Source organism: Hyla sarda, chromosome 7 (assembly GCF_029499605.1).
Source record: "Hyla sarda isolate aHylSar1 chromosome 7, aHylSar1.hap1, whole genome shotgun sequence".
NCBI classification, from domain to species: domain Eukaryota; kingdom Metazoa; phylum Chordata; class Amphibia; order Anura; family Hylidae; genus Hyla; species Hyla sarda.
In genome coordinates this window covers 86,459,906-86,475,050 of record NC_079195.1, presented here as the reverse complement: position 1 = coordinate 86,475,050, position 15,145 = coordinate 86,459,906, and the positions used below count along the sequence as shown (strand labels likewise).

General features: G+C 45.2%; 1 protein-coding gene across 4 annotated transcripts in view; it reads right to left on the bottom strand.

Moving 5' to 3' along the window:
* FAM13C (family with sequence similarity 13 member C) overlaps positions 1-15,145 on the bottom strand; it is a 187,220-nt gene that overhangs the window by 139,667 nt on the left and 32,408 nt on the right. For all 4 annotated transcript variants that reach the window (XM_056529913.1, XM_056529916.1, XM_056529914.1 and 1 more), the window contains exon 2: positions 5,415-5,471. In XM_056529913.1, the coding sequence (XP_056385888.1) occupies positions 5,415-5,471 (57 nt within the window). The remainder of the gene's footprint in view (positions 1-5,414; positions 5,472-15,145) is intronic.

The following is a 15,145-nucleotide window of genomic DNA, read 5'->3' as shown; positions in this document are numbered from 1 at the left end:
GATATTTTTCCACAAGTTTGGTTCTCAAGTCCCCAGACAGTTCTCTTCTTCTCTTTCTGTTGTCCATGTTTAGTGGCACACACCGACACACAATGCAAAGACTAAGTGAACTTCTCTCCTTTTTATCTGCTTTCAGATGTGATTTTTATATTGCCCACACCTGTTACTTGCCCCAGGTGAGTTTAAAGGAGCATCACATGCTTGAAACAATCTTATTTTGCCACAATTTTGAAAGGGTGACAATAATTTTGTCCAGCCCATTTTTGGAGTTTGGTGTGACATTATGTCCAATTAGCTTTTTTTCCTCCCTTTTTTGGTTTAGTTCCAATACACACAAAGGAAATAAACATGTGTATAGCAAAATATGTGTTACTGCAATCCTTCTGTGGGAAATGCTTAATTTTCTTGAAAAATTTCAGGGGTGCCAACATTTACGACCATGACTGTACCTGGCTACCTAACTATGTACATACCTGGCCTTCAAACATGGCTACCTAACTATCTAGCTAGCAAACTACCTACCTGACTAGTCACCTACCTACATATCTGGCTTCCTGATCTATGTACCAAGTTAACTATTTACCTGCCTACCTACCAACCTGCCCTTTTACATAAGGAATTAATGCAAAAAGGGTCCAACCCAGTACTAACAAGGACTACCTAATAAAGTGACCAGTGAGTATATATTGGGGCTGAACAAATTCAAGGAAACAGGGAGACAATAAGCCTAAAAATGATTAGCGCCTATTGCAGGCTACTGTGTCTAAGTGACTTTTACACCTATAGTATTTTATGTTCAATATCTTCAAACTAAGAATATTAAAAGCTACTTTTAAAAGTATTAAAAATACTAAAATGGCTGATAACAAAAGATCTTCCAGTTTATGTATTTTAATTCCTGAACGTCTTGGTTGAAATTTACTCATTGTTATATTTTTATATCTGTCACTAGTCTACAAATCTAGGGTTATATGTAACAAGATATTTAAGATATTCATTTTACAGCACAACATACATAGTTATTGTGCATATCACATTTTTCTTCAGTCATTTCTAGTAAAAACGTCTAGTTTATTGCACAGAAAGCCATGATGTTCCCATGATACAATGTTTTGGAATGCTATTAATGTCAGACTTCAAAAGAGACAAGATGGAATAAAATAGTCTGTAGCTTATTAATGCTATTTATAAGTCTATGAATCTCACTTAATGCCTGCTTATTGCATTAGACAAAAAATGTCCCTTTGACAAACCACCACAAGGGTTGATCCCTCTGACTTCAAAGTATGGAAGGATGCCAAAGACAAGCCCAAAGAGCTCACTTTACAAAGTCAAAATAGTTTCAATAAAAGTAAACATGTTTTTCTTTGTTAGACAAATTCACCGATGTGGTCTAAAATGGCAGATAATCCTCAACCCCAAGTGCAGTTGTGCACTGTAAGCTGGGGTAGAGGTCCTGCATTTATGGACCACAATATAGGTTCACTACTGTGGTAGATGTAACAATGACATTAACTAACCCTCAAAACTGATGTTAAAATTGAGACATTAGCAAGTATATCCTTATATTAAGGACATACCTGAGCCCGCACACCAACGCCAAGGTTTCTCAGATGGTACGGGTCCTAACAACTAACCTACCTGTGCATGTTAGGCAAAACCAGGAACCAAATTACAGCAGTATTAGGCCTAGGCTTGTAGTATCTCTTGCCATCTCTTGCCATTGCAGACCACGCAATTGTAAGTTGTTTCATGTCTAAAGTTTATACTAATGCACCCTTTTCATCATACTGGGTAGCATTAAGGTTTCACCTGTGAGGCCGGCACTATATCTAGCCAACCAGGGTGGGGCTTGTAGCCTGTCCCTCCCTCTCCCATTGTATGTGTGACTAGTCACACTGGAGCTAACCTGGGAGCAGTCTACAAGCCTAGGCCTAATACTGCTGTAATTTGGTTCCTGGTTTTGCCCATCATGCACAGGTAGGTTAGTTGTTAGGGCCCGTACCATCTGACAAACCTTGGCGTGGTGTGCGGGCTCAGGTATGTCCTTAATATAAGGATATACTGGCTAATGTCTCAATTTTAACATCAGTTTTGAGGGTTAGTTAATGTCATTGTTACATCTACCACAGTAGTGAACCTATATTGTGGTCCATAAATGCAGGACCTCCACCCCAGCGTAAGAGCACAACTGCACTTGGGGTTGAGGATTGGGGTTGCCATTTTAGACCACATCGGTGAATTTGTCTAATGATTAAATTTCATGCATCCACACGTTTATCATGTGTAGGATGCCCTTGTGGTACTTGTGACCGCTTGCAGGCATCCTCCATTGTATGCATATTTTCATGCTGGGGATCGCCCATAGCAACGGACCACAAGTGCAGGAGCTCCACCCCAATATAGGTGCACAACTGCACTTGGGGTTGAATATATCTTGCCATTGCAGACCACGCAATTGTAAGTTGTTTCATGTTTTCCTTTGTGTCATATCCATTAACGAAAAAGCATTTTTACAACTTTTTTGCTATAAAATTTTCTTACATACCGTATATACTCGAGTATAAGCCGTCCTGAATATAAGCCGAGGCCCCTAATTTCACCCCAAAAACCCAGGAAAAGTTATTGACTCGACTATAAGTCTAGGGTGGGAAATACATCATCCCCCCATGTCATCATCCAGACCCCCGTCATTAACACCCCCGTCATCATCACCCCGTCATCATCCCCCCCTTCATCATCACCGCCTGTCATCATCCAGACCCCCGTCATTAACACCCCCGTCATAATCCCCCCCTTCATCATCACTCTGTCATCATCCAGACCCCCGTCATTAACACCCCCGTCATCATCACCCCGTCATCATCCCCCCCTTCATCATCACCACCTGTCATCATCCAGACCCCCGTCATTAACACCCCCATCATCATCACCCCGTCATCATCCCCCCCCTTCATCATCACCACCTGTCAATCCCTTCTCAGTGGTCTTCAACCTGCGGACCTCCAGATGTTGCAAAACTACAACTCCCAGCATGCCCGGACAGCCATCACCTGTCCGGGCATGCTGGGAGTTGTATTTTTGAAACATCTGGAGGTCCACAAGTTGAAGACCACTGCCGGGCCTTTGTCATCATCCAGACCCCCCTTTTGTTTTCTACTCACCTCCCCTCGGTGGGAAGGAAGGGTGAGCTGGTCCGGGCCATCTATGCTGCAGGGACCGTCCGGTGGGGAGGGCTAGTCGTTCCGGCCTGTCCATCTTCACAGGGAGGCTCTCTTCTCCGCTCCGGCCCCGGAGGAGTGGCGTTGCCTTGACGACGACGCGCATGTCATGTCCGTGCGCATGAACGTCCCTGCGCGGTAGCATCAATGCAGTGTCACTAGTCCGGGGCCGAGAAGAGAGCCTCCCGGTGAAGATGGACAGCCTGGAACGACTAACCCTTCCCACCGGACCGTCTCTGCAGCATGGATGGCCTGGATCAGCTCACCCTTCCTTCCCATCGAGGGGAGGTGAGTAGAAAACAAAAGGGGGGTCTGGATGATGATGAAGGCCCGGGCAGTGGTCTTCAACCTGTGGACCTCCAGATGTTTCAAAACTACAACTCCCAGCATGCCCGGACAGCCGATGGCTGTCCGGGCATGCTGGGAGTTGTAGTTTTGCAACATCTGGAGGTCTGCAAGTTGAAGACCACTGAGAAGGGATTGACAGGCCAGAAAGTTTTTTCATTCACTCAAGTATAAGCCGAGGGGGGCGTTTTCAGCACAACAAATTGTGCTGAAAAACTCGGCATTTATCCTTCCAATGACGTCGCACATAATAACAAAATTATATTCAGAATAATAAAATAATAATGGAATATGTTTAGTATTGTTAGTTTGATGCAACATGTGACATCAAGACAAAACACGGTAATGGTCAGTAATAAAACCTAGAGCATCAGCCATGGTCTTTATTGGTTCACGAACGGCATTATCTACTGATCTTTACTATCCAAAAGTGACCACAGTGAAAGCACAACAGCTTGTACATTAAATAGCGTTACCAAATAACACTGTTTGACAGCAACACTTAGGCTAAGTTTCTACTTGTTTTCTTGTGCTGCGTTTTTTTTGTTTGAAAAAAATGCAAGAAAAAACGCCTGAAAAAACACCAGTGCAATTTCCTGCATCTGGTGTTTTTTCTTGTGTTTTTTCTTCTGAGTGGAAATTGCATTTTTGGCCTCTTTGACGTTCTTTTAAAATTTGTTGGGTACCAAAAAAAAAAAAAAAAAGTAGTGATGGAAAAAAGTGTATTTAACAAAATTTATATTTTTATAACAAAGTTTTAATTAATTTTTAGTAAAGTGTGTTTCACTTTTTTTTTTCCTCTACATTTTTAAAATTTTTTAGGTAGTACTACTGCTTCCAGCATGGAACAGACTGTTCCATGCTGGGTGCTGTAGTACCTGTACTAATAGACATATCCCCCCGGGTGTCACTCGATGTGCGAGTCGCCGTGCATGCGCGGTGTACTCGCACACATCGTGGCCGCTCCCCCTGCTCCATGAGATAGGCCGAGAGCAGTGTGTCTGCTTGTAGCGGGGTATTGCTGCTCCATGCAGGCACATATGAAGGCACCATGCAGCGGTCTTTCAGCGGCGGATCCGCAGCGTAAAATACGCTGTGGATCCGCTCGTGTGAATGTACCCTTACACTGAGTGGATATACCCAGAAAATCGGCTGCATTTCCGCAACAGAATCTGAAGCAAATCCACAAATGCATTTTTTTATGTTTCTGTTTTGGTGTGGGACTGTGGGGGGGGGGGGGGGGGGGGGGGAGCTTAAAAGTCATGCAATGCTACATGGCAAGAGAGTATGAAAAGTCTTCTCCAAAAGGAAAAGCTTGCTTCTCACTGTCAGCCACTGAAGGTAGCTTCCATTTAAATCAGTGGCTGACCCTTTAAGATCCTTAAAGGGCAACTCTGGCGGTAAAAAGTGGAAAACAAATGTTTCCAAGGCAATTGGTGCCAGAAAGTTAAACAGATTCATAAATTACTTCTATTTAAAGATCTGAAGCATCCCATTACTTATCAGTACTTATCCGGTTGCCATATCCGGCTGGGGGAGGGGAAAACCGGGCGCTCAGCACCAGTCCGACTAGGGTATGGGAGCGCCCGGTTTTCCCTTCCCCCAGCCGGATTCGGCAACTGTAGGTTGAAAATGAGGTGTGAATGCAGCCTTACTTGAAATTGTGAAGAGCTGGAGGCTATAACTGGTGGTTTAAAGAGAAAGTAAAACACAGGAACACAACACATTCAGAAAGTGGTAAAGAAGAAAACTAACAAAATAGAATATCTCTAGTAGAAAAACGAAACCAGGAAATCTTACTATTTTCACAATACTCATTGAAAGTTAGCACTGGAGCAGAGGTCTCACCTGAGTTTGGAACAGACGGTTTGGTCTTCATGTAGGGAGGGAAGTTCACATTCGTTCCTTTAAAACAAACAAAAAACAAGTAGTAAAAAAAAAGGAAAATTCTACCATGAAAATAGACACGTGTGTTAATTATGGACAATAAATTGCATTTCCCTTCCATTAAGAGGCATGTTATTGTCACAATATAAGTTATATTTAGCCATTGGCAAAACTAAGATATACGGCATTCAACAGGGGGTATTATCAAGCTTTTGGGTATCTTGGAAAGTAAAAAGTTCAGTGCTAACTCTGTAGGTCATATTGGTTCACCAGCAATTACAAAGAAATAACGCAGAAGAGGCACCTTTTTTTTTTTTGTTTTTTTTTACAACTACAGTGGTCCCTCAAGTTACAATATTAATTGGTTCCAGGACGACCATTGTATGTTGAAACCATTGTATGTTGAGACTAGAACTCTATGGAAACCTGGTAATTGGTTCTGAAGCCCCCAAATGTTCTTCAAAAATAGGAAAAAGTGAGAATTAAAGAAAAATAAGTAGATAACTAATATAGATAAAGCGAATCCTTACATATAAAAGTAAGAAAGATCTGCTGGGAGCTGTAAATCACTGTCTATGTCAGTGTTTCCCAACCAGGGTGCCTCCAGCTGTTGCAAAACTATAACTCCCAGCATGCCCGGACAGCCTTCGGCTGTCCGGGCATGCTGGGAGTTGTAGTTCTGCAACAGCTGGAGGCACTCTCTTTGGGAAACACTGGTCTATGTAGAGGACAGAAGCTTCTTCAGGGTCCTGTACAGAACACAGAATGTCCTAAAAAAAAAGGAAAATGGAGCCTCCCTCACGTGATGCCCAAAGGAGCAGCAAACCCTGGTACAGGTAAAGAGTACAGAACATGTAATAACTCCCTGTACTGTAGGAGGCTCTACCAGACACCAGTCAGTGCATACACTTCAGTAATACAGGTAAAGAGTAATACAGAACATGTAGTACCTCCCTGTACTGTAGGGGGCGCTACCAGACACCAGTCAGTGCAGGCACTTTAGGAATACAGGGGTTTTACCAGTGAATGCCCATTCTGATTGGTCGGTTCTTCCAGCCATTGACACGTTTTGCAGATTCCATAGCATTGTATGTTGAGTCTGGTTTCAAGTTACAGTGGTCCAGAAAAGACCATTGTATGTTGAAACTATTGTATGTTGAGGCCATTGTAAGTTGAGGGATCACTGTATATAGATTGTAGTGTGGTGGGCCAGTGCAGGAGTTGCACCCCTGTAACCTTGCTGCCTTGTCATGCAGCCTCCATACAGTGACCCCTGGACGCCCCCTGCACCTGTACCCTATGTGCATTTTGTGTTGTATAGTGTATTGCATATAAAATGTGTTATTCCTTTAAAGCGGTACTCCCCTGGAAAAATTTTTTTTAAATCAACTGATGCCAAAACATTAAATAGATTTGTAAATTACTTCTATTAAAGAATCTTAATCCTTCCTGCACTTATCAGCTGTTATGCTCCACAGGAAGTTCTTTTCTTTTTGACTTTCCTTTCTGTCTGACCACAGCTCTCTGCTGACACCTCTGTCCATTTTAGGAACTGTCCAGAGTTGGAGCAAATCCCCATAGCAAGCCTATCCTGCACCGGACAGTTTCCAAAATGGACAGAGGTGTCAGCAGAGAGCACTGTGGTCAGATAGAAAGGAAATTCTAAAAGAAAGGAACTTCCTGCGGAGCATACAACAGCTGATAAGTATAGGACGATTAATATTTTTAAATACAAGTAATTTACAAATCTGTTTAACTTTCTGGCACCAGTTGATTAAAAACTATATTTTTTCCAGGGTAGTACCCCTTTAAGACCTGTTGTCATGTGATTGTAACCCAGTGAGGTACCAGTGACCATGTGACCTACAGGGTGACCTATGGAACCCCTCCAGAGTCTCCCCCATATAAGCCCTGGGTGGAGCCTCCTCACTCTCTTTCTGCTTAGCTGAGTTGCAGTGAAGTCCTGTAAGAGTGTGTCTGGAGTCCAGAAGAGGCCTAAAGTCTACCATGCAGCCACGGATCCTAAAGTCCAGTACCCCACAGGTCAAGTCAAAGCCTAGTGAGCTACAGAAGGGGAAAAGTCAGTCATAGTCTGCCATAGTCAAGTCAGTCCGAGTCAATCTGTCTTAGTCAGCATGGCTCTGCAGCAAATTGTCCCAGTCCACCATAAGTCCCAGCAACCCTGAGGTCTCTGAAGTCACTGGTCACCTCTGTGGACATAGCCAAGCTGTATAGACTGCTACATCTGTCTGACTCAGAAATGTGCTGTTGTTCCGTAACTTGGCGCCAGAGTCATTATTTGCCCTCGTGCCTAGCCCAGGATTAACCCCTTAAGGACACATGACGTTCTCATACGTCTCCATGTCCGAGTCCTTAAGGACACATGACGTATGAGAACGTCATGTGTTTTGCCGCCCCCCCGCAACCATCTGGAGCGGAGCCGGCGCCCGATGCCTGCTGAAATCGATCAGCAGGCATCTGGGCATATCGCCCAGGGGGGTCATGATGACCCCCCATGTCGGCGATCGCGGCGCATCGCTCGCCAATTCAGACGAGCGATGCGCTGCGATTCCGTTCCCCGCCGCTCGCCGGGCGGGGATTGGAGCCGGATGTCTGCTGATTTCTATCAGCAGACATCCCGGCAGTGTGCCGGAGGAGGTCCGGAGGACCTCCTATACCGGCGATCGCTGCAGGACGCCGGTAACTACTAACCGGCGTTCTGCAGCGGTTCCAGGTCATCAGGGTCACGTGTGACCCTGTGACCTGGATATAGATGGTGACTGGTGGTGTAGTATACACCACCAATCACCATCCATGCTGTACTGGGGGCTGGCATGGTGGCCACCCCCTCAGTACAGTTGTGATTGGGTGGCCAAAGTGGCCACACCAATCACATAGTAATGGGAGGGGATCTGGTGGGCTAGGAGCATGTTGCTCCGTTCTGCCCGCCATTTCACAGAGATCTGGTGTGCAGGACGGAGCCCCGTGCTGCCCACCATCCCCTTAGTTAAAAAAAGTGCCCCTTGCCCCCTTTCTGTGGCCCCTTGGCACAGAAATCCCAGGGATAGCTTTAGATTAGGTAGGGACAGGTTAGGGTTAAAAAAAAAAAAAAAATAGTTTTAAAATTTTTTTTTTCGGCGTACCTCAGTGGGTGTCCGTGGGTCCGTAGCACCTTTAGCTGCGTGACCCCGGCCCTGCTGGGTTGCTGCGGTCTGCCGTCAGCCTTTTTTTTTGGCGCAGATCTTTTTTTTTGTGTGTGCGGACCCTCTTAGTTATAAAAGAGCGGTCCGCCACCGTTTGTTAAAGCCCACCCGCCGCTGATCAGTCCCGTAGTACTGATCAGTGTTTTTTTTTGTGGTGCCGGCGCTTTTTTTCGGGTTTTCTAGCGTGTTTTTGCACCCATAGGCGGTCCGTGCCACCAGTAGCAGGCGTGTACTGTGTGGCCGGACCGTACCTGTGTGTGCGGCGTGCCTCACCGCTGTCAGTGATTTATCACTGATCAGCTTTTTTTTTGTGGTAAAGGCACCTTTTTCGGTTAACGCGGATTTTTTTTTGCACCCATAGGCGGTCTGTGCCACCAGTAGCAGGCGTGTACTGTGTGGACGGACCGTACCTGTGTGTGCAGGCTGTCCCACCGCTGTCGGTGATTTATCACTGATCAGCGTTTTTTTTTTTTTGGTTCAGGCGGGTGCATTTTTTTCGGGGTAAAGCGTTTTTTTATTTAATTTTTCGGGTTTTTTGTGTGGGGGTCTGTGAACAAGCCACCAGCCACTGTCCTGTGCTGAGTGGCCGGACCCCCCACTGACTTCTGCGCCCCCTGCCGCCACAAGCGCTAATCAGTGCGCACACCAGTGATTAGATAAACGCTTATTTTTTTGGTGCAGGGTTTTTTTTTGCGCTAGAAGTCCCCCTTTTTTTTAAAAGTCCCCTTTTTATTTTATATTTTTTTCTGTTAGGCGGGTTAGTTTAGTTAGGTTAGGCTAGGGCGGGTTAGGGCGGGTTAGGGAGGTAGTATCGCACCACACCACACGCAGCACACACACCAATAAAGTTTTCCCCCCCACACACACACATACCCGTATCCCCATTAGAGTAGGGAAATGGCCCGCAGAGTGTTTTCTGCGGAGGAGGCATATGACCTAATTGCCTCCGACTCTGAAAGCATCTCAGAGGACAATGAAGACCCCACCTTCCTTATTTCATCGTCCTCCTCATCATCTAGTTCAGATGATGAGCCACCAAGGCGGCGAACTCGCCGCCATGCGGTGCCGCAAACCTCCTCTGTCCTTGAGCCTGTGCCCCATGCTAGTATGCTAGTATGAGTCCCCCTGGCGCTCATACTAGTGAAGCCCCCCTGCCAAGGTCACTGGTACCTCGTACCGGAGAACTTGACTGGGCTGAGCCAGCGGACCACGAGCCCGTGATTCCTGAGTTTGTTGGCGACTCAGGAATCAAAATTAACATCGCTGGGTTCACTGAAAAGGACTTTTTCAGTTATTTTTTCAGTGACGACTTTGTTAATTTGATGGTTACACAGACGAATCTGTACGCCCAACAGTTCGTCGCCACTAACCCGGGCTCACTTTTAGCTAGACCCGGCGGCTGGACTCCAGTCGATGCAGCCGAAATGAGGACCTTTTGGGGCCTTGCGCTGCATATGGGTATAGTTAAAAAACCCTGTGTCAGGCAATATTGGAGTGGGGACGTCTTTTACCAGACACCCCTCTACAGTATGGCCATGACACGTTCCCGGTTCGAGGCCATTCGGAGATGTTTGCATTATGCTGATAATGCGGCATGTCCCCCCCGAACTGATCCTGCGTATGACCGCCTGTATAAAATCAGGCCGGTCATCAATCACTTCGGGGCCAGATTTTGGGAGGCCTATGTCCCGGGGCGGGAGGTCTCTATTGATGAGTCGCTCATCAGCTTCAAGGGGAGACTCAGCTTCCGGCAATACATCCCGACCAAGCGAGCGCGGTATGGCGTGAAGATGTATAAACTTTGCGAGAGTACCTCCGGGTAAGTGTATGAGGGACGAGATTCCCGCATTGAACCCCCAGATTGTTCCCCCACTCTGGGTGTTAGCGGGAAAATCGTTTGGGGCCTTTTGCACCCATTGCTAGATAAAGGTTACCACCTTTACGTGGATAACTTTTATACTAGTATCCCTCTCTTTTCATCCCTCGCCGCCAGATCCACGGTCGCTTGTGGGACAGTCCGGAAGAATCAAAGAGGCCTTCCGCCCCATCATTCCCTACATGCTCCTATCCCCCGGGGTGAGTCCCGTGCCTTTTCCCATGAGAACCTGTTGTTGGTCCGGTATAAGGACAAGAGGGATGTCTTTATGCTCACCACAATTCATGGGAATGGCAGCACCCCTGTCCCTGTGCGAGGTACCGCGGGACCGGTCCTCAAGCCCGATTGTATTCTGGACTACAATCGGTATATGGGGGGAGTTGATCTTTCTGATCAAGTCCTCAAGCCATATAATGCCATGCGGAAAACACGCGTATGGTATAAAAAAGTTGCGGTCTACATGGTACAGGTTGCCATGTACAACTCTTTTATACTGTACCAGAACGCTGGCAACACAGGGACATACCTGGAGTTCCAAGAGGTAGTTCTAAAGGCCCTCATCTATGGTGATCGCCAAAGAGCGGGTCAGAGCACCTCTGGAACTTTAGGTCCCCGAATCGTCCCGGGCCAACACTTTCCAGGTGTGATCCCCAACACTGGAAGGTCGGGACGAACCCAGAAAAGATGCAGAGTGTGTCACAGGAAGGGGAGACGGAGGGACACCATCACTCAGTGTGACACTTGCCCCGATCATCCGGGCCTCTGCATAGGCTTCTTCAGGGAGTATCACACTTCCATGGAGTACTAAATTTTCCATCCTTTGCCCTAAATTTCATTCCCCAGAATTCGGCTCCAATGTACCAGTCCAGGGTACATTATCTTCCAAATTTTATACCAAAATACCCTACCCCCAAAAAATCAAACCCAAAACCTCTTTCCCAATGCCCCTCATAATATCTTTGTCCCCCAAAAATGGGTCATGGGACACAGAGTCAACAGCATTGGAGGTTTGCAGTTGCCTCAAATGCGCAACGCTCTCTCTCTCCACCTGAGCGGGTTGCGCATTTGAGGTAACAGAATAGGGATGGCCCCACACATCCCCTTCCCAGAATGGTGATTCAGAGTATAGGGTTTGGGGCGGGCATCATTTTTACTTTTGGCTGTACTCTGGGTCATCATTCTGGGAAAATAATTGGCATATCAGTTCTAAAATTGCAATTTTCTTCCCCCCCATAGTACTCTTCATCCATTCCTGGAAAATAAATGAAGGGAACACCCGTCTGTTCCAAATCTCCACTTCACCCTATACACCTTCCCTAGGGGGTGTACTGTTTGTAATAGGCTCACATGTGGGTGTTCCTTTCTTGTATTTTCCTCTGAATGTATGTAACTGTTAGGTCCGTAACAAACATCCGCCTCAAATGCGAAGAGTTCTCACTGAGCTCTGTCGTATTTCCAGGCGACAATTCGGAGTCACATGATAGTTGTTCCCAGAAAAATGAAGCAGAGTATAGGTGGAAAATTGCAATTTTCAAAGCTACCCTTCATCCATTCCTGGAAAATAAATTTAGGAAACACCTGTGCATTAAAAATGTCCTTTTTACCCCTATACCCAATCCTCAGGGTGGGTACTTTCTGTAATGGTGCCACATGTGGGTGTTTCATTTTTGTATTTTCCTCGGAATGTATGTAACCGTCAGCTACTGATATGCCAAAGGTCACAAATACAAAGTGACCTCTATGACTTCTGAGCCTTGTTGTGCGCTCGTCCAGCACGTTACCCCATATGTGGATGTATTTTTATAGTCAGGGGGAAAAGCCCTCCAAAATGTGTAACCCAATTCCTCATATTACCCCTTGTGAAAATGTTAATAATTGGGTAACCCCAGCATTTTACTGTAAAAAAATCAAATTTTTCAATTTATGGCCCACTTTTCAAAAAACCTGTGAGGTGTAAGTACTCACTGTAACACTGTTACGTTCCCCAAGGGGTCTAGTTTCCAAAATGTATGCCATGTTTTTTTTTTTTTTTACTGTCCTGGCACCATAGGGGCTTCCGAAATGCGGCATGTTCCCAGAGCAAAATTTGTAACTCCTCTTCTGAGACCTGTAGTGCGCCAGCAGAGCACTTTTCACCACCATATGGGGCGTTTTCTGAATCGGGAGAAATTGGGCTTCAAATTTTGGGGGGTATTTTCTGCTTTAACCCTTTGTAAAAATGTAAAATTTTTGGGAAACCAAGCATTTTAGGTAAAATTTATTCTTTTTTTTTGCATATGCCAAAGTCGTGAAACCCCTGTAGGGTATTAAGGTTCACTTTACCCCTTGTTACATTCCCCAAGGGGTCTAGTTTCCAAAATGGTATGCCATGTGGGGTTTCTTTGCTGTCCTGGCACCATAGGGGCTTCCTAAATGCGGCATGCCCCCAGAGCAAAATTTGCTTCAAAAAAGCCAAATGTGACTCCTTCTCTTCTGGGACCTGTAGTGCGCCAGCAGAGCACTTTTCACCCCAATATGGGGTGTTTTCTGAATCGTGAGAAATTGGGCTTCAAATTTTGGGGGGTATTTTCTGCTTTAACCCTTTGTAAAAATGTTAAATTTTTGGGAAACCAAGCATTTTTGGTAAAATTTGTTCTTTTTTTTTTGCATATGCCAAAGTCGTGAAACCCCTGTGGGGTATTAAGGTTCACTTTACCCCTTGTTACGTTCCCCAAGGGGTCTAGTTTCCAAAATGGTATGCCATGTGTTTTTTTTTTTTTTGCTGTCCTGGCACCATAGGGGCTTCCTAACTGCGGCATGCCCCCAGAGCAAAATTTGCTTCAAAAAAGCCAAATGTGACTCCTTCTCTTCTGGGACCTGTAGTGCGCCAGCAGAGCACTTTCACCCCCGTATGGGGTGTTTTCTGAATCGGGAGAAATTGGGCTTCAAATTTTGGGGGGTATTTTCTGCTTTAACCCTTTGTAAAAATGTAAAATTTTTGGGAAACCAAGCATTTTAGGTAAAATTTATTCTTTTTTTTTTTGCATATGCCAAAGTCGTGAAACCCCTGTGGGGTATTAAGGTTCACTTTACCCCTTGTTACGTTCCCCGAGGGGTCTAGTTTCCAAAATGGTATGCCATGTGTTTTTTTTTTCTGTCCTGGCACCATAGGGGCTTCCTAAATGCGGCATGCCCCCAGAGCAAAATTTGCTTCAAAAAAGCCAAATGTGACTCCTTCTCTTCTGGGACCTGTAGTGTGCCAGCAGAGCACTTTTCACCCCAATATGGGGTGTTTTCTGAATCAGGAGAAATTGGGCTTCAAATTTTGGGGGGTATTTTCTGCGTTAACCCTTTGTAAAAATGTCAAATTTTTGGGAAACCAAGCATTTTAGGTAAAATTTATTATTTTTTTTTGCATATGCCAAAGTCGTGAAACCCCTGTGGGGTATTAAGGTTCACTTTACCCCTTGTTACGTTCCCCAAGGGGTCTAGTTTCCAAAATGGTATGCCATGTGTTTTTTTTTTTTTTGCTGTCCTGGCACCATAGGGGCTTCCTAACTGCGGCATGCCCCCAGAGCAAAATTTGCTTCAAAAAAGCCAAATGTGACTCCTTCTCTTCTGGGACCTGTAGTGCGCCAGCAGAGCACTTTTCACCCCAATATGGGGTGTTTTCTGAATCGGGAGAAATTGGGCTTCAAATTTTGGGGGGTATTTTCTGCTTTAACCCTTTGTAAAAATGTAAAATTTTTGGGAAACCAAGCATTTTAGGTAAAATTTATTCTTTTTTTTTTGCATATGCCAAAGTCGTGAAACCCCTGTGGGGTATTAAGGTTCACTTTACCCCTTGTTACGTTCCCCAAGGGGTCTAGTTTCCAAAATGGTATGCCATGTGTTTTTTTTTTTTTGCTGTCCTGGCACCATAGGGGCTTCCTAAAAGAGGCATGCCCCCAGAGCAAAAATTGCTTCAAAAAAGCCAAATGTGACTCCTTCTCTTCTGGGACCTGTAGTGCGCTAGCAGAGCACTTTTCACCCCCATATGGGGTGTTTTCTGAATCGGGAGAAATTGGGCTTCAAATTTTGGGAGGTATTTTCTGTTTTAACCCTTTGTAAAAAATGTAAAATTTTTGGGAAACCAAGCATTTTTGGTAAAATGTATTCTTTTTTTTTTGCATATGCCAAAGTCGTGAAACCCCTGTGGGGTATTAAGGTTCACTTTACCCCTTGTTACGTTCCCCAAGGGGTCTAGTTTCCAAAATGGTATGCCATGTGTTTTTTTTTTTGCTGTCCTGGCACCATAGGGGCTTCCTAAATGAGGCATGCCCCCAGAGCAAAATTTGCTTCAAAAAAGCCAAATGTGACTCCTTCTCTTCTGGGACCTGTAGTGCGCCAGCAGAGCACTTTTCACCCCCGTATGGGGTGTTTTCTGAATCGGGAGAAATTGGGCTTCAAATTTTGGGGGGTATTTTTGGATTTAACCCTTTGTAAAAATGTCAAATTTTTGGGAAACCAAGCATTTTAGATATTTTTTTTTTTTTTTTACATTTGCAAAAGTTGTGAAACCCCTGTGGGGTATTAAGCCTCACTTAATTCCTTGTTACGTTCCTCAAGGGGTCTAGTTTCCAAAATGGTATGGC